The following is a 25,703-nucleotide window of genomic DNA, read 5'->3' as shown; positions in this document are numbered from 1 at the left end:
ACTGAGAAAATCCAATGTCTACACAAAGATGAAACTAGATCTTTATATCTTATGTGCAACACTCAACACCAAGGGCTCAAACACTTCAACAGAACTGCCTGAGGAGGTAGGGAGCACACAGGATAAAGGCATAGGTAACATCTTTCTGTACGAATTAAAATGCTCAGGAAGACAGGCCAGAAACTGCGCTGCTCTCAACAGTAGCATAAAGTCCAGCCCTAAGCGGGATGCCTACAGAGGACGGTGATGCAGAATGAGTTAGGAGTCAGACGACAGGAGGAACAGGAGGAGTCTGTGAAATGTCGTCTTACGGACGTGCCATGTCTGCTACCCTAGTGGTCCAAGTAACCAGCAGCTGTGCTTACTTGACTAAGATGTACACAAAATCAAGCCCATGAAATTCAATCAAGAGAGGACATGACTCAAAAGGCCTTAACCCTAGCTGAGGAGCTACTGGCAGATGTTGGTTGTGAGGAAGAGAATCTAGTTTCTTTGGGGACATGTCCATGGAGGGTGGCAACTGACCCTAGAGGATGCGCTACCTTCATGTGCATAGGCAGCACTCACTGGGCTCTGTGGGTGATGCAAGGAGACAACCAGCACTACGTGCTGAGGCTGGGAGGGGGCTGTTATGGGTAACCAGACTGAGTTAGTGGAGGAAAAGGTGTGGACATGACCAAAATACAATGTAGCATATGTGACATTCTCAAAGAATAAATTAAAAATATTATATTAAAATATACTCAATAATGCTGACTCTGAAAGTATAATGACTTATAAAATATACATTAAAAGCACCAGTGTTCCTCCTTGTCTAGCATTGCTTGGTCATGCATTAAACATGCACACAATTTGGACCGGTCGCTATTCCACTAGATTCTGCATCTCTAAATCAAGTTCCTTGACCTCTCTTTAGATATGCATCTCCTTTAGCCCTTAGAGCCCCCGTGGAGCAAGAGAATCTTGCTATTCCATGTTTTCAGATAAGAAAACTAAGTCTCAACCACATAACAAACTCAAGGTCACAGGGACTTATAATGCTTTTCATGAATCTTAAAAAATATGAAAATGGCTAATTTTGGTGTGTGATGTATTTATTTACTTGCCAGTTTCTTTAATAATAAAGTTGATTATTTTTTAAATATGCAAAAATGGGTAAAGATGTTAGACATCTACGACTTTTACAAAGAACCCCAAAACCTTAGTTTTAAGCCCAGAAATTCAGTGGTGTGTAGTCAGAAGTGTATACATACCTCACTGAACAGACTTCCATTAACATATGAAATCCAGAGTTTCCAGAAGTTAGGCAGCTGACTTAACACAAGCTTCGTTAATTTTTCAACAAATGCCACTCTGTGGGGCGTCTTGTACCTCCATGCTAAAGAGTAAAAGAATAAAACACTATGAATACATTTTTGAATCAAGAAGAAAAATCTACTGGCACAGTGGCCCTGCCCCTTTCCCTTCTTTCTGATGAGGCAATTCTCTCAGACTGGCGATGCCAGGCTACGGGAAGGGGAGAGCAGCAGCCAATGCCTCAGAGGACAGAGATTCACCCTTGTCCCAAGGATTGCTAGTGTGGTGGTTTGAATATCCTTGGCCCATGGGAAATGGCACTATTAAGAGGTGAGGCATTGTTAGAGGAAGTGTGTGTGTCACTGAGTGTGTGGGCTTGGAGGTCTCCTAGTGCTCAAGCTCCTCCCAATACAGAAGAGAGCCACCTCCTAGCTGCCTACAAAAGATAGTCTCCTCCTGGGTGACTACACCAAAAAGATGCCCCACCAACCATACCAATCAGAAGGACACTTGCTCAACTAGGTTCACAGCAGCTTTATTCATAATACCCAGAAACTGGACACAATCTAGGTGTCCCTCAACTGAAGAACAGATAGAGAATATCTACACAATGGTATACTATTCAGCTAAAACAAACAATGACACCATGAATTGCAGGCAAATAGATGGAACTAGAAAATACCATCTCAAGCAAGTTAATTCAGACCCAGAAACACAAGCATGGTTTGTACTCACTATTAGGTGGACATTAGCCACAATGTACAGGACAACCATGCTACAATCTGCAGACCCAAAGAAACTGGGCCCAAGGGAAGATGTGTGGATCTTAATCAGAAGGGGAAACAAAATAGTTATCATAGGGGAATGGAGAGAGGGAACTGGATGGGAGGGGGGTGAGAAGGAGAACAGGGGTAGAGAAAGGTGGGGTGCAGAGAGGGTTTGGAATGAGAATGAAAATTGGTGGGGATCATCTCTGGTGACTACCTGGTGACCTGAGACAGGGGAAACTCCAAGAAGTCTATGGGGGCAATCCTAGCTGAGATTTCCACCAACTATGAATATGGAGACTAGAGTGGCCACCTCCTGTAGCCAGGTGCGACTTCCAGTGAAAGGAGGGGGACATAGACCCACTTACAAAACATTCAACCCAAAATTTGTCCTGCCTACAAGATGTGTAGGAATAAAGATGGAGCAGTGACTGAGGGAACAGCTATCCAATGACTGCCCAAACATGAGACCCATACTCTGCTTGCAGGCAGAAACTTAGCCTAACTCTTTCCTGAGCAGTTTCATCCAGCAGCGGATGGAAACAGAGGCAGACCCACAGCCAAACATCAGGTGTAGCTTAGGAAGTCTTGTGGAAGAGTGGAACGTTAAGTTGAGAGAGCCAGAGGGGTAAAAAAAAAACACCACAAAAAGACTTACAGAGTCAACTAACCTAGGCACATAGGGGCTCACAGAGACTTGAATCACCAAGGAGCATGCAGGGCTAGACCTAGACCCCCTACACATTTGTAACAGATTTGCAGCTTGGTCCACACGAGTCTCCTAACAACTGAAGCGTGGGCTGTCTCTGACTCTGTTCCCTGACACTGGATCCTCTTCCCCTAGCTGGACTAACTAGAAGGTTGGGCCTTAGTGAGAGAGGATGTGCTTGGTCCTGCTGGGACTAGATATCCCAGGTACACAAAAGGGGGTTTCCTCTTCTTCAGGGCAGTGGGGGGAATTAATAAAGGTGGGTGAAAATCCAGTCAAGAATCCATGAACACACTCAAGTGCAATCACATCAAGACTAGCACTCCACGGCACAGAAACATAAGGTGAAAAGTATACTAACCCCTTACCTAAGAGAAGAAGACAACTGGAGAAACTGAACAATATTATCCATTGCCTGGTTCTTCTACCTTTAGCTACGCCCCCTGGCTATGGTTTCCTCTCTAACCTCCTGCTGTTGCTAGATGCCCCCCCCCCCCAGCCACACTCAGGCTAGAACACAGCCAACAGCTCTGGGGTCCAGCCCTAACCCTCACTCTATAAACAAACCCAGGCTTCTTTGCAAGGTATCCCTAGGCAGGGTTGCCTTTCAACCCAGTGTCTGAAACTTAGGTAGCACACACGATACCATGAGTTCTATCCTAAGCACAGAGAGTCCAGGAAGACAGAAGTAAAGAAAAATAGACAAGAAGTGTTGGCACTGTATTCCAGTGAGGGAGGGGTGCAGCAGATTTACTTTACAATGCCCTTCCCCCATTTGCCTGTTGATAAAGAGCAGGTTTCTTGTAAATCTTTCTCAAGTGCTTTTATATATGGAAGCAAATAGAAATATGCTCTCTTCCCTGTCAAAAGTCCTGCAACTGCTGTATTTTTTACACAGCTTGGCTCTGTGCATTTCTCTTCACTGGTTCCTGGACTTTCACATTCATCATAATCATCCCGAGAGCATTTCTGCAGACTATTTCATTTGAGATTATTCAAACTAACAAGCTTCCTCCTAACGAGTAAGATTGCCTTCTGTGTTTTAGTTAAATCTGATGTTTTCAGTAAATGAAACCCTCCTCATTTAGCACTTGTGCAATAAGGATAAATCCCACAAGAATCACTGGGTCCAAGAGTGCAGCTATAGGTAATGTTGAGAAGGACCTCATTACATGCAAAGGGCTTCTGTCCACTCTCAGAAGAAACATGAAAGCAGAGGCTCTGTTATATTCCCACCAACAAACAAGCCCCCAAACCCAAGACCAAGCAGAACAAAACCCTGGGGTCTTTGTGGGACTGAAGTATTATCGCCTTTTACAATTGCCATTGTCAGGAACGAGAGTGAGGACTGCATGTGCTTAAGAAGCATAAAAACTTCCTTTTGCCAGCTCAGGGCCTCTTCATGCTACGGCACATTAGCATTTCTATATTGTAGGGAAAAGTTTCAAACTCGTTTTCATAAGTCAAAGGCATGGTTCTTTATCTCTAAGGGTGTTGTAAACTTTTATTAGTTCCCCTGGTGAAAGCCTGAAGATTATCTGTGTGCTTATCATACACCTCTGACCTGATCTATATGGACTGTTGACTGCTTGGGCAAGCTCTGCCTTCACAGTTCAACAGAAGGCAAGTCTACCAAGAAGCAGATTTCATCTGTCAACATGGCTATTTTCCCCCAAAGTAACCAATAACAGCGAACTCTACTAAGGCAGACACCGTGCTGTGTGGAATGCGCATGCCAGGGTCAGCCTGATGCTCACAGAAACAAGACAAGGGCATTGGATCCCCTAGAACTGAGTTCCATACAGATGTTGTGAACCATCACTTGGGTTCAGGTAACCACATAGGTGCCTTCTGCAAGAGTACCAAGGGCTCTTAACTACTGTGCACTCTCTCCAGCTCCCAAATTAAACTCTTTAAAGCACTGAGTTACCTGTCTGTAGCAGTTACGTGGCATTTTCTCAAAGATGATTTCAAAGCAACATTATTCCACCACTCAGCTCTCTGACCACAGCTCTACATTTCTGCTGTGGAATACTCACCTGTTGTTGGGAAATCAGTAAAAATGGCATGGACAGAAGCCACATTCCTGAGAAGCTCGCAGAGCTCTGAACACTCTACCCATGCATATAGGAATCACTCAGACTCATACCCACTCTACACAACTAGTCTCAAAGCAGCTGATCATGAAGATGATCCTAACTTCTTGCTGACTTAAAAAGAAAACATTATTTGAAAAACCAGGAACAAAAAGTAAATTTAGGTCCTTTCTTAAGTCCAATAAGTTTTAAGCTGAAATCATTTTATGAGAAAATCACTGAACAATTATTTTTAAAAAATACCAAACTGATTCCAAAAGCTTAGTTCAGCAGATCTTTTACAGCAGTTTAGTGGGTAAGTAACTGTGCCCCAGTTCACAGCAGTGGAGAAGACTGACACAGTTCTGAGCAGTGCTGCCAGACAGACACTGTAGTGCTGTAAGTACTTAGTACACTGTTGCTCAGTCGTCCAGGCCCTCAGTACTTCACACACTTTTGCTTGGTCATCCAGGCCTGAGCAAAGTGGTGTGGGTCCAGGGCTTGCCCCATGCAGCATGGGGGGAACTCAAGAGTACTGTATTCTCTTTCATCTTTTTACTACCTGCCAATTTTCTTAAGTATGAAATGGATCTTTTTACTGCATCCCTTCAAAGTATATGTTTGAAAGATCACACGGAAGTAGGGGTGATAACTTACTGTCATCTCGACCAGACTGGAAGCTGCTGCCTCTCTTCAGTGATGCTGTCTGACTGAGATGGCCCAACACAGAGGGGCGGGCATCATTATCTAGGTCAAGCATGGGGCTGTGTGGGCCTGGGTTACCTGGAAGAGAGATGGTATTTCTGTGTAGTTTAATCTAATGAAGTGCTTCTTTAAGACTCTTTCCTGGTCAACCATTCCACTCTTTCAAATAAAGAAATTTAAGTAAACATTTCTACAAATAGCTTTTGTTCTTTTATTTCTTGTGGTGCTGAGGATTGAAGTCCAGGCCCTCATGTAAAAGTTCTGCCACCAAGTTACTTGTAGCCCTAATTAGGTTTACTAAGTCAGTTCCATTATATGACACCCAGATAACTCATTCTGGCTTAATCCCAAGTTCTCGGAGACAACATGGTGGAATTAGTGTGTAATTTGAGAAAGCATGCAGCTTCTCAGATGTAGAAGCTCGCAAAAGTAGACATTAAGAATTCAATGGCGGGCTGGAGAGATGGCTCAGCGGTTAAGAGCACCCGACTGCTCTTCCAGAGGTCCTGAGTTCAATTCCCAGCAACCCCATGGTGGCTCACAACCATCTGTAAAGAGATCCGATGTCCTTTTCTGGTGTATCTGAAGACAGCTACAGTGCACTTATATATAATAAATGAATAAATAAATGTTTAAAAAAAGAATTCAATGGCTACAAAACAAGACCCATGCATAGACAGAAAACCACGGGCTTCTCATTCTTCTGCACACGTAAATGCCACCGCTCACACATGCTTTCACCACTGTCCCTTTGGAATATGGGTTTTGATTCCCTATTTTCACAGCCACCAAATTTGAATCCTTCTAACCTAGCACAGTTAATATTATAGAAGCTGAACTTTCTACTTCTGTCAAGGAACTCCACCCCTGTCTGTCAGTGAAGCCCTTAGGAGATCGCCGCAGGAGGATCCCTAGTTTAATGGCAGCCTTAGCTACATAAGCAAGTTCAGGCCAGCCTGGGCTACATGAGATCTTGTCTCAAAATGTGGAACTTTTTGTTGTTGGCTGAGGGGAAGAGGAGAAAGAAGGCCTCGTCTGCTTTCCCGCCTCGTTTCCCACTTTCTCCGCCAGTAGGCCTCACTCACCATGTCTCTTCATCCAGTTAAACTCATATCCTTAAAGATGCAACTACCACAGCTACTCCCTGGCCAGTCCCCCACCCCCAACTCTAACTGCTTTCCATCTCCACCACCTCCAGCATCATTCAGGATGTGCTCCATTCTGCCAACTTCATCAACAGTCTGCACTGTTCGCTTCCAATTCAGCCCACTGTCTCCTTGGGGAACAAGAACTGAGTATTTTATCTCTCTTCCCCACATCACTGGGCCTTCCACAGACAACTCCCTCAAGATACAGGTGACTGATTTCAAGTTACTTACTAAAAACTGTTGTAATTCAAGTTTAAAAGCATATGGATATTTTCAAGTTCTAAAGAAAAGTACTATTTATAAATTAAAATAATATTTTGAGGAGAATAAGGTGACTTATTCCTATGGCAAGACAGATAAGAGCTATTCAGTAACATCTAACAAGTATGTACTGAGCAATCCTTTGTGCATTTTCCTGGAGGTCTTTAGATTGTGGTCGACTCAGGACAGAAAATGAGTCAATAAATAGTTCAAGTTAAGTTGCTATTCAGAGAATGTGCTGAGAAAGAACCGGACCCTTTTTCCTGAGTCCTGTCACTGTGTGTCACTAAGCATGGTATAGTACTGGCTATATTCGACAGTGGGTTTTACAGAATGAAACTGATGTCACTTGGATAGATTTCTTTCCTTCCTTCCTTCCTTCCTTCCTTCCTTCCTTCCTTCCTTCCTTCCTCCCTTCCTTCCTCCCTTCCTAAGTGGAATACAATTATTTGTAGACCATGTTCTGATGACTGTGCTAACTACTGCTCATCTATGACTACTTTAGAACATACTACATGTAGCATAAGACTTCTATAACCCAGAATGCAAAGTAAAATAAGTGGTATATGATGTAAAGTTTAAAACTGCAAACAGTATGACGTTGGTATTAATGGACTTGTACGTGTCCTCCACACCATGAGGGATTATGTTGACTGTGCTGAGGTGGGAGGGCACACGCTCAAGTAGGCAGTACTGCTCTCTGTGTTAGATACTAGCTTGCACAGGACGGGGGAGGATGCTAGCTGAACACGAGCCCTCCTTGCTCTCTGCTTCCTGACTGTGGACAGAATCTGCTGCCTGGACCTTACCACCATGACTAACTTTAAATTTCAACTGAGCAAGTGTAAAGCCTCTTCCCTGACAGCTGCCTCTGCACAGCAGCTATGACAGTGATGGCAAGAGGACTTCAGACAGACAGGATAAAGCTTTCTACAATTGATCTCCTTGCGTATTACATGGAAAATCTGTGTGGAAATTTTCATGATTTATGACATTTTACACACTGTAGTTTATACAATTGTTACTGTTACTAACTATAGAAGAAATTAATATCAAAATACTAGTTTTATGATGTACCAGAAAGATAAAGGGGCTTAAACGTAATAACATGTTAAAAATATCTGAAAATTCATAATGTGTATAAATATGGGCATTTAGAACTTCAAAAATGCTTTTATTTTATGAATACATGGCCCACATTATTTTCATTGGCTCTAAAGCTGTACATTTATGACTAAGTAGGAAAGATTTTCTAGCCTCATGAAAATATATCACCTGCATTACAAAGATTGGAATTAGCACTGCTTAAGTGAATCCTCAAAGAATGTTTTTCTCCATAACTGGCGCTTTGACTTTAAGTTAAATGGTTTGATGTTATTCCTAGTTTAAGAAGGCTTGAATTTTGAAACTTAAAGATTGGCTCATTGTTTTCTTTAACAATGATATTGATAATACGTTCTGTTCTGTCAGAAAGCACCACATCAGTGCTCTGCTAGCTACACAAGAAAGAATTTCTTACCTGATAATTATCATTACTAGCAAAAACTCACGGTAGGTAGCTGAAACAGCATGTGCCCAGCAGGTCCAACTGGCACTTGAAATATCTTTGTAAACAGTACATGAGCTGAATGACCAGAAGATGGCGCTGCAGGGCTACATGCAAGAGTTTAAACAACTGGTCTCAAATTGTGGGTCCTGACTCCTGCAACTAGCTCTCAAAAACATTTATATTACAGTTCATAACAGTAGCAAAATTACAGTTATAAAGTAACAACAATAATAATTTTATGGTTGGGGTCACCACAATGGGAGGAACTAACTGTATTTAAAGGTCACCACACTATTAGGAAGATTGAGAATCTCTTTTTAAACACTTCAGCTAAGCGGTGGGCACTAACCTAGAGCTTCTCTTTCCAAGGTTTAGTTTCTTTCCTCTGGCCAAGGGTCTCACAGTGTGTCACAGAACGCCGGAGGAGGTGTAAGTTTAGGAGGAAATTTACTCAGACATTTATTTTAAACAAACCATATATCACATAGCATTGCCATGTCAAAAATCAAAAGGTCTTGTGGATTCTGACATTCCTTTAAAGCTTAAATTATGTGACTCGATACTTTTATTTTTGAAGATGATTACAGATAAGTTGTTTTGATAGTGAGTATTTCTATAGGACAATGAAGAACAAGAGAAACACATTTTTTGTAAACTATAGAATCAGCATAAGACTTTAAAATTCTCTACAAAAGTCAACCTTTTCTTCATTTATACCTTATAATATGATACACAAAGCATACGCAACCAGGACTGAAGAGATGACTGGGTGGAAGCTCTTATAGGACACTCATGTAGGGCCAGCTCCAAGGCAATTGATTCCGTGCTTCTCTGGCCTCCTGGACACTGGTACTCATGTGCTCACACACCCCCTGCCCCATGCACATAATTTAAAATAGAACCATCTTTTTGTAAAGGCATACACAATTGAAGACCATCTTTTTACAAAGAGCATACAACTGAAGATGGTGTCACTTAGTTTATTTCCTTTGGAAGCTCACAGGCCCGGCCACTGGGAACCAGCTGAGGACAGTGTTCTCCATCACCACAGTTTAGGCTTTACTGTCTGCATTGGGCCTTTTTCTGTAGGTGACAGGCAACAAAATTTGGCCCCATCTTTTTCAAACTAATACTAAGTTAACATGAATTTTAACAAATCAACTGTTTTCTTCAACATAAAATTTCTCAAAAAACTAAACTCTTAAGATTTTTGGTGAGTAGAACTTTGGGGAAGGAAGCTACTGGCAGCACCAAGGATCAGGACTGGCTCCACTTTACCTTTGAGCTACATCTGCAGCACATGGAAAACTTTAAAAACTTCATTGTCAGATATGAGGCTGCTACATTTACTAACAGCAGTAGGAATTCATATGCAGAGGAAGTCGCATGGCTATGGGTAGCAGCTCACTATGTTGCAAAATAAGGCTATGAAGATTAATGCTTTAAACAATGCAACTGTGAAACCCTTGTAGAACAAAGTGGAATGCATACTTTTTGATTGGCAGTTGTTATTTGTCATTTCACATTGAACACAATTAAAACTGTGCCTCAAATGAATGAATGAACGACTCATAAGATTAAACCCCCCTTCATTATGGATCTGTGAAAGCTATCTGCTGTATAACTGCCATGCAGAGAGGTCTCTGGAAGTTTCCTTCAGGAGGTCCATGCAGGAGCAGAAACCATATCAACACAGTTCCGGAAGTAAAGCTTCACATACAGCTGCACCCTTCAGTTTCCAAACTAGCAACAAGTTATAAGTTTGCCCAATGTCTGAAGGAAAGGCCTTGTAAGACGCTTAACATGAAACTCATACACAATCAAAGTCTTACTTTTCCAGTTAAATTTTCTTTTTTTTTTTTTTTTTTTTTTTTTTTTTTTTGGTTCTTTTTTTCGGAGCTGGGGACCGAACCCAGGGCCTTGCGCTTCCTAGGTATCCTAGGTAAGCGCTCTACCACTGAGCTAAATCCCCAGCCCCTAAATTTTCTATAACCTCAAGAAGCAACATTCTTTTTAAGTTTCTTCTAATGTGAAATATGCAGAACAAATTAAAACAAAGATCAAATCTGGAAATTATTTTTGAAATAACATAAACACTGAACAGAAGTCTTGTTTTACTAAGAGAAAACCAATTGGAAGTTTGGTTTAGAAGTTGCAGGTGTGCTCCTAGGACCTAAAGGAGACCGGTCCTAGTAATGTCACCATTTGCTATGAATTTGAAACATTTCTAACTTCCTACTTCTAACTTGCTACCAACTATGGAATTTCTACTAGATAAAAGCTCTTCAACTTTTAATTGTTTCAGAAAGGGCTCTTATGAAGCCCACAAACTTAATGTGTGAACTCGAAACGCTCAGTTTCAAATAGCAATAAGGACTTTTAGAAGATTCTATAAAAAAAGAAAGGAAATCTTAGCTTGTGTCATATATCTTGATTATCATGTATCACATTTTAAAAAGCAAGGATTTTCTAATTTAAATGCAAATATTTGTTAAATTTTGTTTAGCAGGCTTCATACATAAAGCCTGCAGATGTGCAGCCAGGGGAACACCTTCCCTGTGTTTTCATGCCTCCCGTAGCAAGTTTCTCACAGTCTACAATAGTGGTGGTGTGGGGGTGGGGGTCAGGGGGACACTGATCCACGGCCCCAGACTTAGGAGGGCAGCCTACTTCCTTGCCACCCTTAAACACCTTTGAACACACTTTCCTGTGCACAGCGGGCCCTTGTCCTGTGCTGCAGCCCGACCACCCACTGTTGCTTGTTGACCAAATATGTAGGCCCAGGAGCCTCCAGGCAGAGGCAGGATAGGATTCCTTTCAAGCACTACACAGAGGAATTTCAATGCCAAGGCTGGGGTGGGGGTGGGTGTATCAAGGCAGAATTACAAATTCCTCACGAATTAGACCTGTGTCAACAGATAAAAATGCTCTTTGATCTTCTGATTCTATATATTAGAAGCTCCAACAGAGTGATTTCCTCAATTTCAAGGGAATAATTTAATCCAAACTAACCCAAGGACTCAGTCACCTCTCAGTTTGCCTCCTCACATTTGAGCTTCCCGACTGGGTTCTAGGCCACACTTTTGGTGTGTACTTCAACATCAAAACAACAGCTTAGAAAAGGAAATGAGGGGTTGGGGATTTAGCTCAGTGATAGAGCGCTTGCCTAGGAAGCGCAAGGCCCTGGGTTCGGTCCCCAGCTCCGAAAAAAAGAACCAAAAAAAAAAAAAAAAAAAAAAAAAAAAAGAAAAGGAAATGAATTTTGAAAACAAAATTAAAGACGTGAACTTTCAAGATTCTAGAACAGCAACTGGCCGGTGAAACAGTTTGTAATAAAGTGGGTGTAAGACTAACCAAAAAGGGTAGCCCCTGTTTTTATTAAGGTCTTACAGTTCACAGCAGGTATAAATAGAAGACATTCAGGAAAATATGTCTATATTATGCAAGTCAAAGAATGATAAAATCAGAGAATACAGAATAAAAATACTTGCAAATGTCACCATTTTACTACTACTTTGTAAATGTTCTGCACTGAGTACACCTGACATTTAGGGTTAAACCTTAATTCCTACTAGAAAGGACATTCAAGCTGTACAGTAAGCCACAGAGAATCGGTTGGGGGGGGGGGTGTGCACAGAAGAGGTTCTCTGACAAAGCATTTGTGATCTATCTGTATAAAACAGAAAGGTGAACTGATCACTTAATGAGAGAACAAGACCCAGCTCCTCCATACGGCACACAGAACAGTTCTTATTTTACTGTGCAGACCCAAAATGCCACTGAAAAGGCAAACTGAATTCATAAAGTCTTAACTGCTTTTTTAAAAAAAAGTGTCTGAGTTATTGGTACCAACTATTGGTCTTTATTTTTATTTGAAAGGTAAAATTGTCATTGTGCTCGTTAGCTTTTTGTGAACCTGACACAAGTCCAAGAGTTATCTGAGAAGAACTTCAATTGCAAAAACGCCTCCATCACACTGGCCTGTAGGAAGTCTGTGGAACATTTTCTTGACATATGGGAGATGCCACCCCTGGGCAGGGGGGCTTGGCTTGTATAAGAAACCAAGCTGAGCAAGAGAGTAAACCGCTTCCTCCAGGGCTTCTGCTTTAGTTCTTGCCTCCAAGGGTCCTGACACTGTCCTGCTGAGTTCCTGTCTGGCTTCTCAGTAATGGGACTACACTTTATGAGCTGAAGTGAAACTCTCCCTCTATTGCAATCGGCTGTGGGCATGTTTTATCACAGCAACAGGAAGGTAAACTAAGACAGTCATCACATTATACACATGTTTTAAAATCTACAATCAATCATGTTTTAAAAAAACTGTCAATTTATATTCTGGCAAATACAACTGTTAAATACACATGCCATTTTCAGACACCAGCAGCAATTTCTAATGTGGGCACTCTGAATCTAACTCATGATGTTCTTCCTGCTTCTGAAAAACAGAACGTACACACACGCACGCACACACGACAGAGAATGGAAACTCTTGCCGTCCCCCGCCCGGGGAGAAGACTGCTTTGGGCTCAGCACTTCTCCGATGCTTCCCTCTTCTGCATCCACTGTATCCTGCGCATCCCTATAGAGCTCCCAGACTTACGGCAGTACCCAATCCTGCCGGATTCCCTCTTCTAAAGCCAGTTCAAAACACTGTCATTACAGCATACAAAAGACAACAGTCCAGGTGGAGGACTCCTTCCCAGGAGTCTGCAACTGGACACTGCCACACTGCTCAGGGGTTATGAGCCCAATAACAGAGGAGACTTAGCTGCAGGAAAAAGATGTAGATCTCTTTCCTTCTAAGTGTTATCATTCAGGGTATGCTACGGCAAACACTGAGATTCACTCATTCAATCTCAGTGTTTCAATCTCCAGGAAATGAACTCCATGATGAACCCTTCCTAATGTACAAACTACACTATAACTTTAAAGAAAAAGTTATCATTTTTTTTTAAAAAAATTAATATGTCTATAACCTATGTCTACTGTCTTAACTGTGGAAATATATTTTTTTATAATTCTAAAGAAAATTCAATGAAGCCAACAGTTTCCTAATAGGGACTGAAATTTACTCTAATACATGGAAACTACCCTACTCTTCTGTTAAGAAAACACCAAAATTGTATTAGTAACCCTATTATTCAAAATGCTTATGTAGAAAATGTGTACATAAAGATAAATGCTATAGTTTAGATAAATATCAATGGAAACATAGCTTACTTTTTCTGTATAAAATGTAACCAAACTGTAGATCCCTACCACTGAATGAGCTCCAGCTGAAAAATCAAACCTTGTGTATCTTAAGGCTCTTGGGCAAACAAATATTTTTAGTTTTACAGTGGTGTTTAACAATCTACTACACGTTTGAAATCATTAAAGTCTATTCTGTTGGCTGGTTGGTTTACAGTGCATCAAACCCAGGGGTTTGAGCATGCGGAGCTATGAGCCTCTTTGAGCAGCTCACTGCCTGCAGCCCACGCGCCACTGTGAATACTGAGAAAAGACCATTCAGGAGTGACCTGTCCCCTCCAAGTCTTCAAAGACACCCTGAGCCATGGATGACTGTTCCTTCCTTCTGCTGAGTGTCTATTTTAAGAACCCGTTGCTTACATAAGCTCTGGCTCCTCTTCTAAACACCCCTCACTGAGCTCTGATTCTAGGAAGTCCCTCTGGAAGTCCTACCTAGAGCACAGATCCAAAGATGTCAGAGCAAGCTGATGGCCTTTCCCCCAGTTTACCAGACAGCCAGCTGGCCTGAGAGGTAAACTCAGGCCACTTCAGGAACAAAGAAGAAGACACCTTTGAAGGCCACCTTTTAAAGTTCTGTTTGAGAATCCCAGCAGGGGTTAACCAAAGGCTTTTCCTGGCAGGAAACCTCAAGACGTACACTAATTTTGGATCTATTTCATAGGAATTCCTAGAGACCAATCCTTAGGCAGTAGAAAAACTTTGACTTGTGTAATGGTTCAGAGTACTAGGTGCTTTGCACTCAGGGCACCAGAAACTCAGCTCAGGCTAGAAAACACAGTACTCAAATCCTGAGTCTGTATTTAAACTTTCAAAATCAGGTCTTATAATGTACATAAATCATGAAATTTAGAAAAAACTAAAAATACTTATATTTTTCCAACATAAAACATGTTTTATCTCCTGACACTTTTCCTTAATGTAAAAAATCCCAAACGTCGTATCAGGTTTCAGGGTCAGGATCCAGGGAACAGGGAGGGAATCTGGAATGCCAGCTCTCTGAGGAAGGTAGTGAGCCTTCCCATTGACTCATTTGATGAGCAGCATCTGCCAGGGTGGCTGTACACTAATACTGTAACAACTGAAGTCCAAAGGAGGTCCTACCAATCCTCAGTATAGACCACAGTCATGTATAAAGGCCAATTTTTTTAAAAGACACCAAGAATTATTTCCCTGCTTTTAATATTTATAGTCTATCCATTTAAACTGGGTTTTATTTCACTAGCTGTCTCAGTTCTTAGCCACTGTTTTGTCTGGGTTTAAACAACTGCATCCATTTCTCTTCTCCAAAGTTAGTAGTCTAAGTGCAGTGACTAGAATAGAAAGCCTTCAGATCCACTGCTTATGGATTGAAAGGACAGCCAGCTTTTGTTGTGAAACAAGGGTCCTGAGGATACCCACTGAGAACCATGTCACCTTGACAACAGAGTTCTAGATGCAATGCAGGTCTCATCATTCTAGAGCACACACACATCACCTCTAAACAGCACCTGACAGCTGGAAGGTCAGTCACCTTCTCATATGCAGCAGCCTTCAACAGAGCTGCAATCACATCATCAAGCTTGTACCTGACAGGCAATCAGGGGCTCGGTCTGTCTCTGAACACAGGGGTCGGTCCAATCAAGCCACAGGTACTGGGCAGGCCAATGGCAATGACTTCTCTAACCCTGCCAACCAAGTCCTGACGCTCTAGAGGGAAAGCTCGAGTATCCTGCTCAGATGCAACCGTAATTTCTGGGCCCTTCTAGCAGTCACCTTCATCTTTTCAGTGTCAACTCAGATCACATACTTAAGCTGAGGGTATCAATTCAACTGATTACTAATTAGAACTCTGCAACCGTTCCCTAATAAAATCCACCTATGACAGAAAATGAGCATCAAAAAACACAGAAAGTAGACATGGCTCATCTAGCTTGGGAAGTTTCAGTACAGATCTTCCTCAGTAGCCCAGGGCTAGCTTGCCTTCCTGCCAGAGAAATCCCAGTTGGGTGGAGCACTTGTACAACAGTGCAGCACAGGGACAAGTGGAGGGGTATGCTGTCAGTCACAGGCCTGGAGAGAACAGGATGGTGCAACACTCCTACACTCCTTCTTCCCATCGTCAGTGTGTACTGACAAGGGACATCTGTCAGTGGTTCCTGTGACACCTTCTCACCAGAGAAATCCAACAAATGGCATTAGGAAAGTATGACTGACGGAGGACCCACACACTTAGTGGCGATTCTTCCACAGACTTAAGAAAATTCTAAGTATCTGTTACGAGTTCACCAACAACTATAGATTACATGAAAGAACAACTGTTTATTCCCTGTAAACTTCTACTTAAGGCATGTTTTAGCTAAAGATTCCCCCTTGCACACAGACCTGTACCACCATTACACTGCCTGTGACACTGTGTATGTGAAAGGGGTAGCATATCCAATGGCATGTACACATATAATGCTGACATGAAAACATCGTGCTGCAAAACAGGTCAAAGCAAATGTATTTTCCCGAGTACCTGGCTCTTCTGCGTTAGGAAACAAGCGCTGCTTGTGCACCAGGCACATCTGCCAATTCATCTACAAAAGAGCCAGCTAAGGAGATAGGAGCAATGCTTCCTGGCTTTTGGCTAAGATCAGGTGTAAAGGGGATAGCATGAACACCTAGGGACGGCTCTGGATAAAGTTAAATTGAACTTGAAAATTAACAAACATTTGTTATAAATGTTATTAACATCAGGCATGGTAGTATGTGTCTGCAATGCCAGTATTCAGAAGTTGAGACTAGAGGACCTGCAAGTTCTAGGCCAGCCTAGGCCAGCTTCATAAAAAGATCCTGTCTCAAAAGAAACAAACAAATAAGACACCCCCAAATAGAAATAAATTACTGATATTTCAAGTACTAATATTGGTACTTCAATTTAAAAATTTTAAATCACCCTTGCCTCTAAAAAATACATAATTATGTAGTCTACTTCAAACAATATAGAATGAGGGGGAAGGAGTAACAGGTGAACGATTAGCTATTTGCTAACAACTGATTAAACTAAGCTAGGTTTATAAGAAATTGTGTGTGCAGACATATCTGGTGTGTGTGTGTATGTGTGTGTGTCTTCGTGACCATGCTTGGTGATTGAGGCCCTGAATTCAGTTCCCAGCACTGTGTGTGTATATGTGTATGCATGTGATTTTCTAAAATGATATAATAAAACTGCTTCAAAGATTGCATCAGTCTTTTAAAAATGTTATATGTTAAAATTATTTACATTCAGCACTTAATTAGACTTGGGGTTATTAAAAACAAAAAGAAAAAAAGACAAGTTGTAAGGGAGATGGTTACGGGTACTAGGAGAAACTAGAGGAAGACAAGACTGGTTAAATGGTCAATATACACTGTATAAATGTGAGGAACTTTTAAAGAATAAAAACTAATGTTTAAAAATTATTTAAATAATTCATATTAGCATTTATTATAACAAAACAAAGGCAAATTTAAGCCTATTCAGAAAATAAAGGAAAAATTAAATTTGGTAATTACCTATTTAAATTGCCTAATGAGTTTAGCAAATCACATGGTATGGCCATGAAGTCTGCAGAGTGGTTCAAAAAGCTATAAGGTACTGTGTTTTACTTCCAATTAAGAAAAACAACCTATGAAATAAACTAGGTAAAGCTTTTAACTAACATTCTTTCAATTAATGAGGACGTTCTACATAAATTTTCAGGAAAAAAACCAAGGGGGATCGAATTACATGTAATGCTTTTTCACTTTCTCTTTGAAATGCTCATTTTAAGTACATTAATACATACATACATACATACATACATACATACATACATACATACATATGAATACATAACATGAAGTTGAGAAGGGGCTGGGCCTGCAGTTGGGTGATAGAACAGTTGCCTAACACACACAAGTGCCATGCTCCCACCCCAGCATGGAGGAAGGAGATTCGAATCTTTCAGTGATGGAATACTGCTCATCAGTTCTCTCAGGCAAAGGTGGCATGAAAGTTTGTGGGATGTTGTCTTCGAGCCAGCATGCCGAAAGATCTCAGAAATACTGTATACTGTGTGCTTTCACACTGCATTATCTCTTTAGACAAGCACAGGTAAGAAAACCCAGTGTCAGAAATGCATCCTGCTGTGTAGCAAGCAGACAATGGCAGTGTTGCTCCATTGTCATGCTGCCAGACTAGCTACCCTGCAGTATGACTTCATCAGAATCCACATTCTGCACTTCCCAGATTTCCACACTTACAATCGAACATGCACTTATGGCATTGGAAAAAATTATATGTTCCATAGATTCAAAGTTCCAAGAGGTCTGCTCACCATTGTCTTGTGACTCTAGCACAACAACCAGCACACCGACCATGTAGCCTGTACATGTGACTGGTACTCTGTGTCAGAGAACCTAGCAGGCAGAGCCATCTTTAATCTGTGGACTGTGTGAGCCACACTGATAACCATGAATGCAGCATAGCATATTACAATACATTTACATAAAACAAATAATTTCTAGGTTTTGTCTATCTGTGAGTGAGCTAGTTTGTTTTGTAAACTCTCAAGCTTGAAAACTTGAACTTTGTAGACCACAACTTTCTGTCACAATGTCAAAAGGCAGAATATGCCTATTAGAGGCTAGTAAATGACAAATGTTAAAACACCCCAGGAATCTGCTGGTCAGTCAACAGAACAGAGAAGACTCAAAAATGACTAGCTGACACATGTATGTAAAAGGACTCTTACGATTTCCAAAGATGGGGTTGGGGATTTAGCTCAGTGGTAGAGCGCTTGCCTACCAAGCGCAAGGCCCTGGGTTCGGTCCCCAGCTCCGAAAAATAGAAAAGAAAAAAAAAAAAGATTTCCAAAGATGTTTCTTATCATATACTGTCATCTTCCCTTGCAACTAATACAAAACAATTACTGACAATTGAGACTGTGACATCAGTTCACGAAACACAAGGTTTCCAAAGTATCCAACTCAGAAACAGAATTGGAACTGAAAAGTTACGTACACTAATTACATACAGCTCACTAATGACAAAACACTACAAATGAAGGCTCCATTTTCCCAGCAACCACTCCACGGTGCCACAACACTGCCCTCGTTGTTTGTTCCTCCACATTCCCGGGCCCTGGCTGGCATCCCTACTCCCTTCCCGGGAGTCTCAGGCACTAAAGCTGCTCTCACCAAGGACACCAGCACCACCGTTGGTGCTCAACCCGTGATGCTCTTGCTCTTCTTTCTCTCTTAATTTTAAAACCAGTGCACTTTGGTGTCGTGTGGCCATGCTGTCCCTGTGACCTCTTCACTATTACCACTCCAGGCTCCTCTTCTCCCAGTCACTTAATGAAGCCCTCCAGAGTCTGTTCTTGGTTTTCTTTTCTGTTTTTCCCATCTCCATGAAAAATGCATGAACTTCAAGGGACAATCTGGGTACAAACCCCCTCCAAGTCTCTGAATCTTTACTCCAACTACCTCTTGGATAGATCTGTCTTCTTTCATGACAGACAATTCCAAACTCACTCTATGTTCCCTAATTCACAAGAGCACCACCATGTTAATGAACTACTGCAGGCAGTTATTCCCCTGCTCCTCCTTCCTGCCCAAGTCCTATCCATTCTACTTCCTAAACAGCCTTGACTCTACCCCATAGTTCACACTGGCATCACTCTGTCAACCTCACACCCCTGTTATAGACTCCCTCCTCCTTATCCATTCTCCACACGAGTGCAAGGATGTTTCTCTGCCTGTACTAATCAGTAATTCCCTATTTCCCTCACTGCTCTTCAGACAACCTCCAAAGTCCTCCAAGCAGCTAACAAGGTCCGTTACTTCATCATTTTTATGACAGCCTGAACTCCTGTAGCTTTCATCACATGCTTTGCTCCAGCCACAGAGAACACAAAGCTGCCTCTGGCTCCCTGATATTCTTTCTAGAACAGTTTTCCAAGTCTAGATGTTTCTTCTTTTTTCCAGTACAGATCTTATAACACCCCTTCCCTGACCCTCAGAGCCTAGATCACAATTGCTCCTGTGAGCTACCGTGCCACTCAGAACTTCTCTTGTCTAAGGAAGTGACACATTACACAGCGGAATGCTGTGGTCCGTTACGTGCTGCCTCCTTCACCACGCTGGAAGCAGGGACAAGTCAGACCCTTGGGACTGCACTACAACTGAAACAGAGTCACTAATACGTATTTGCTGAGTGGCAGAATTCAACAAAGAAAAGTCAATAAACATACACGCAAACATTGCTTTAATTTCTTTTTTATAAACTTACCCCAGAGTCCTAGTCAGTAGTTCCTTACCTGAGCTAGAGGTTGCCTGGTAGCTACTTCCAGTTCTTAGGTAACATGGAGCCTCTGTAAGCTACCTTCTCTAACTGACTGTGTGAAACATTCTTCTCAGCTACCTTCCTTGAAAATCTTTGACATTTCTCTTTTTTATTACTGGTCTCAACATTTTAATTGCCTGGCTGCATGATTAATATAGTTCCTCTCCCAGTAGCTCCAGGAGGCAAGGCCTGCCTCTCCTTCACTCCCCATTATCTATTAGCACTTGGTACTTGCCTAATTCACAAGGGATTCTGGATATGTCTGATGAGGAGTGGAACTTATCAAGGACTAAACAGTTTCTACAGAATCATGTCTACCCCTTGTAAAAATTAACTCCTCTATAAAATAAATTTTTGTCAGTATCACTAGTCAACAAACTCCACAGATTTCTGAAAAAGTGCTCTCTTTACTTTTGTGAGGTACAGTACTACAGTAGTTAGGGCCGACAACAATGAAGACAGGTACCAAGACCAGGAAACTCTGCCATCGTCCCCTTAACTACTAGGCATTAACAAGCAAGAAAGCTGGAAGAGAATCTCTTGCCTTTCAGGCTCTTCACGTGGCCTTCTTTGCAGTCTTGCATGAGTTTGAGGGTCCACTTGTGCTGAGCTCCGATACACTGCCAAGCAGGGTCACCAGGAGCATGGAGGTCAGAAAGATACCTGAAAAGGCCAAGCAAAGGCCCCTATTACAACAGCAAAGGTGAAGGCTGATATATTGGAACATTATTACTGTTTCTTTAAAGAAAAACTAAAATTTAAACAACTAGTGAGGCCCTTGCCAATATTTGTCTTTAATGCTTAGTTTATATTGAAATATACTACATTATTTTCATTCAATAGCAAATGACAAAGCTATTTTTCTTTTTAAAATTGAATGTGTATGTATATTTTGCCTTCATTATGTAAGAGTATCTATCATGTGCGTTCCTGGAGCTTGTAGAGGTCAGAAGATGGTATTGCATTTCCTAAAAGTGGAGTTACAGGCAGTTCTGAGCTGCCATGTGGGCACTAGAATTGAATGTAGGTCGTCTAGAAGAGCAGCTAGTGCTTTTAACACAGCTGGAGAGTTTTAATTTACCTCTTGCCTAACAGTCAGCAAAAAAGACAAAGCCAATTCGACAAAGGCCAAAGACTGTAAGGTTCTGGTGAGAATATTTCTTTACATTTAAACTTACTTTTTATTTTATTTAAAGAAAAATATGACAGAAGAAAACCAAAGGGGTAGATAGGGTGAAAAGAAAAGAAGAGGGGGAACCAAGACAGAGAGACAGATGAAGAGAATGGGGAAGGAAGAAACTAGCTGGCCAATAGTGATCAGAATTCCATCTCACATCTGCCAATCACACTAGGTTTACTGGACCCTCCTATCCTCCTCTACTCCTACAGATACAAACATAGCAAACAAATCACATTACAGTAGGCATTAACTATAGCCATGCAGTGCTAAACTGTTCGACCTAACCTTGGGGTGGGGGTTCTTTTTGTTTGGGGAAGAGGAAGAAACTAACTTTAACAGTCCCCTCTCTCAAGCTTTTTCTATTGAGATTCATTTCTTCAAACCTAGATGGGAGCCAGCAGAGGAAACTGGGTGAATTCGCCACCCCATCCCCACCCCCCAGTCTCTTCTGGTATAAAATACGGCCACTGGATGGCAATGTGACACTATTCTACAATGACTTAAGTATGAGGCCACTAAAATTTAAGGTTTCTTTGAGGGCATGCACTTACTTCTAGGGAGTAAATTAATTTACAATTGAGAAACTAATTCTCTATAAAATGTAATGCAGATGGATGCTTTTCAATAGTTCTTAAAATATTTAAAGTTTTCTTTGTACAAGAAATACTCAAATCCATATAGACAATTTGAATATATTTTCTGTCAAACATTCCTCATTTGGCCCTGAGCCCTTATATAACGCACATATATTAACTCTAGAAGGAAGTTCAAATGAACTTACTGCACTAAAATACTTTTTAACCCTCAGCTATCATTTGCCTTGAGGTTAAAAATTTGTGGTCTATGAAAATGTTCATTGATGGTTACAAGCTGTGACCTTAGCCGTGTCCTAATTACTGTGGGGCATACCCACATCTCCTCAGTAGTGGTTACTCATTACTCAGACATCTCAATTAGCAGCTAATTAGAGGAGAAACAAATCTATTTTGTAATAAGTTCACAACAAACAAAACGCTGAATAGAAACCTGACGTGCATTTAGGAATCCACCACACAACCCTGACCTTCATGAGCTAACAGCTCAGAGACCTGACTCCCCAGAGAGCAGCAACTCTGCCCCCTCAGCACCATGACTGTCTGCCCTCCCTGTGACTGTCCACAAGCTGCAAACATCTATGTTTACCTGATGAAAGTGGGAAGCCAACTTAAAAAAAGGGAGGAAGGGGGAGAGGGGGATGGGAGAGGAGGTAAGGGGTAACATTTGAAATGTAAATACATAAAATATCCAAGAAAAATAATTTTTTAAAAAAGGATTTTTGCCCATATAAAGAAGGCACCTATAAGCCGTCCTCATTTATGAGAGCACTACCCTCAGAAGAAAACCACACTCCAACAAATTACACTTAGCTTAGTATGAGGAATTCAATGCAAACAAACTTCCCCAAATCCACTCCGATATATTCCTCTCCCAAGAGCTGTTCTCTTTTCTTATTTGGGATATAAATGCAGCAAGTCAGAGCTTACGTCTTCCCTTCCCTAAGAACATACGTTCTGTTCTTTCCTGCTGAGGATAATCCACTGCAACACCTCCCGACATGGCTGCTTTGCATCTGGATATTTCAGAACTCCTAACACTTTCATTCAGGCCCAATTCACTATCTACACAAAGCACAGCACTATTCTTGTACAGAAGATGCATCCTTTCCCTTGTGATGTTCCTGGCTAGGGCTGCAGGCAGTACACCACTTGGGCTCTTTAGCAGTTGCCCAGCATAAAATTGTAAATCTCTTTAGATCATACACTATGACCTTAAAAGTTTTGATAATCCTATACCATCTTAACAGAAAATTGAAGAAGCTGAGAAACATTTTATATAGAAAGATAAAGTTACTGTCTCAAAAAAATCTAGAAAATGTTTCGGTTGGTAAGTACTATGTTAGTTCTAGACCTAAATAAGTTTCTTTTCTTTTTAGCATCAAGCTTAAAACTAGCAGTTTCAGTAAAAGAATCTATGTTTAGTGGTACAAGTTACTGCTTTTCTTTTTAAATTATATACTAGAGAACATTTTGAAGAAGGCGTTTTGGAAAGGTAGGGAGGTGGGGTGAAGAATCTTAATTCTGATGAGCACAGATTCAGAGTTTTAGAATTTAAGGAGGAATATTTTCAGTGAAACTCTGGGCTCAATTCTCAGGAAACAAAACAAAGGAAATCTAAAAGCCTTTCCAGCCACCTTCTTTGGGATTCTCAACAGCTCCAGGAGTAGGGACACACTGGGGAAGAGAGAGAGAGAGAGAGAGAGAGAGAGAGAGAGAGAGAGAGAGAGAGAGAGAGAGAGAGAGAGAGAGAGAGAGAGGAGAGAGAGCGCTGAGCACTGCTTCTTGCTAAGCTGCATGGAAGAGGATACCTTCAGTTATGCCCAGGAGAGCAGGCAGAACAGCAGTGAACTATCACTCCAACTGTGGATGGCAGAGTCAAACACACACAGCTGTGCACAGGCTGTCTCTGGCTTTACTTGGTGCACACAGGACCTATCGCCATAGATGTTAAAGTCAAACAGACTTGACCTGGTTCTGAGCTCAGTTTTAATCCACTAATAGCTAGAAATGTAATTTTAAAAGTTAATCATCAGATTGCTCAGTGCCTTCTCAAAGTTGTAGCCACAAGTTAATGCACTTCTTGAAGCACATTTAGCTCACTCACGCAGGAGGAAGCAAGCTAACCTTCTAACACACAAGCAGCAAAGCTTCAAGGCGCTTAGCTAACTCACACCGAGTTTATTTCAACTTTAAATTGTGCAGTTTTGCAAGCCAGGGAAGTTCCTCAACTATAACATTTCCTCAAGGCAGAGAAGAAAGGAAAGGGTGGGCTCTGACACCAGATAAGCAATTGTTGGGGCTGTGTATGCTGGACCCTTTGGCCAGAAAGGAAACACAGTTAGCACCCAGCCCAGTGTGGGCACATGGCCTGCATTTCCTAGAAGCAGCAATCAGTTCACTGTTCTCTGGATCCACTGTTAAATCCTCTGTCCTGCATCTGCTCCACTGTTAGCCTAGAAGATAGCTTAGCCCCTCCTTCAATGCACAGACAGCAGTGTCCGGGGACAGGCTGTCTTTCCAGGCCTACACACAGTATTTTCAATGTCCATAAGATGACCACAGGCAATACATATGCACGCATATATGAAGTCATTTTAGAGCTACTGAAGTTTTAGTAAATTTCATTAAAGAAGTCACTGAATTTGGGAAAGAGCCCTTTATTCTGAGTTCAGACCCCACTTAAGATAGCATAGCAGAAAACCAAGTCAGTATTTTTAAATCTTAGTTACAAAACTCTTGTTAATTTATGTTTCATCTGCAAATGCAGTGTAGGCTCTGCACAGCTACAACTCACTGCCTGCTCCTTATGTGCTAGGTTCTGAGCCGACTCCCTAAGAAGACCAGCTCCTCAACAGCCCTGAGCCAGTCGTGCTGCTTGCTCTGTTCACTCTGCCGATGAAGAAACTGAAGAGCAGGACTCCAGAGCAGCGAGAATGAAAGGCTCATTCCTCTCGGCATCTCCACTGCCCTGTGAATCCAGCTCCTCTAACACTGCTGAGTATTTCTGAATGTATTGCCAACTGAAAACTATTCCCACAGTTACTTCTCTCGATGATCACTACAGACATGTAAATCTGTATATTTTCTAGGGAAAACCCTCCTATCCTTCACTACTGTCCAGCCATGGTACACTTCTGAGCTATAATTTCCCACCTTATGGAGTTTGGCATTTGCAGGTGCAGAGCCCAGTCAACCAGGGGAGTCAGGTGGTAACCATTACTGAGCAGGAAAAACAGGTCTGAGCGATGAGACTGCTTTTCCTTCAGCCAACCTGGCAGGCTGTCTGTCCTGCGGGGGCGGGGGCGGGGGCAGGGGGGGGTGGTTGAGGGTAGGGTGGCTCTATAATGGCTCCCAACTTATTTATATTCCAGGAATATTCATGTCCTAACCAAATACCCCCAAATTTCTATTGTCTTCCCTTTTACCATTTCATCAGTCCTTTGATTCGCCCAAATTAGTTTTGTGGGTTTTACAATATACTCAGTACAGATATGCAATTTACCAGAGTTCTTGCACATGGTTTACCTTATGTAACGCTTCTGGTCATGTAAGGTTGACGGAGTCTCGAGCAGTTTCTTTAGAAGTAACTCTCTTAGATCTTCAATTCCTGCCTCTACTTCAGCATAATCTATTTTTAAAAGATGCAAGATTTACAGAACTGAATTTAAAATCACTTTCAGAAAGCAGAATACTGGTTGCTTTTTGACTCAGAGGAGACACAAGGGACCTTTGTGGAGGGATCAAAACACACCATCTCAAGTGTATAGGAGGCCATGAGCATTCGTCAGAATTCAGTGACCTGTAACATGTAAGGTCTGTGCATTTCACTGCATGTAAAT

At 41.7% G+C, this 25,703-nt stretch overlaps 1 protein-coding gene, 1 long non-coding RNA gene and 1 other non-coding gene across 13 annotated transcripts in view; 1 reads left to right on the top strand and 2 right to left on the bottom strand.

Moving 5' to 3' along the window:
* LOC120097838 (uncharacterized) overlaps positions 1-24,891 on the top strand; it is a 33,616-nt gene extending 8,725 nt beyond the window's left edge. The window contains exons 2-3 of the long non-coding RNA XR_005495647.2: positions 6,751-6,908; positions 24,680-24,891. This is a non-coding gene — a long non-coding RNA (uncharacterized LOC120097838). The remainder of the gene's footprint in view (positions 1-6,750; positions 6,909-24,679) is intronic.
* Exoc2 (exocyst complex component 2) overlaps positions 1-25,703 on the bottom strand; it is a 191,953-nt gene that overhangs the window by 86,657 nt on the left and 79,593 nt on the right. For 9 of the 11 annotated variants that reach the window (XM_039095323.2, XM_039095324.2, XM_039095320.2 and 6 more), the window contains 4 exon segments: positions 25,390-25,492; positions 20,633-20,751; positions 5,505-5,630; positions 1,254-1,378 (listed from right to left, as the gene is read on the bottom strand). In XM_039095323.2, the coding sequence (XP_038951251.1) occupies positions 1,254-1,378; positions 5,505-5,630; positions 20,633-20,751; positions 25,390-25,492 (473 nt within the window). 11 annotated transcript variants of the gene reach the window in all.
* Mir6319-1 (microRNA mir-6319-1) lies at positions 24,746-24,872 on the bottom strand. The gene has a single exon (NR_106689.1). It is a non-coding gene; the product is annotated as a microRNA mir-6319-1 (primary transcript).

Source organism: Rattus norvegicus, chromosome 17 (genome assembly GCF_036323735.1).
Source record: "Rattus norvegicus strain BN/NHsdMcwi chromosome 17, GRCr8, whole genome shotgun sequence".
Lineage (NCBI taxonomy): Eukaryota > Metazoa > Chordata > Mammalia > Rodentia > Muridae > Rattus > Rattus norvegicus.
The sequence above is the reverse complement of the archived record's forward strand: the minus strand, read 5'-3'. Positions and strand labels throughout refer to the sequence as shown.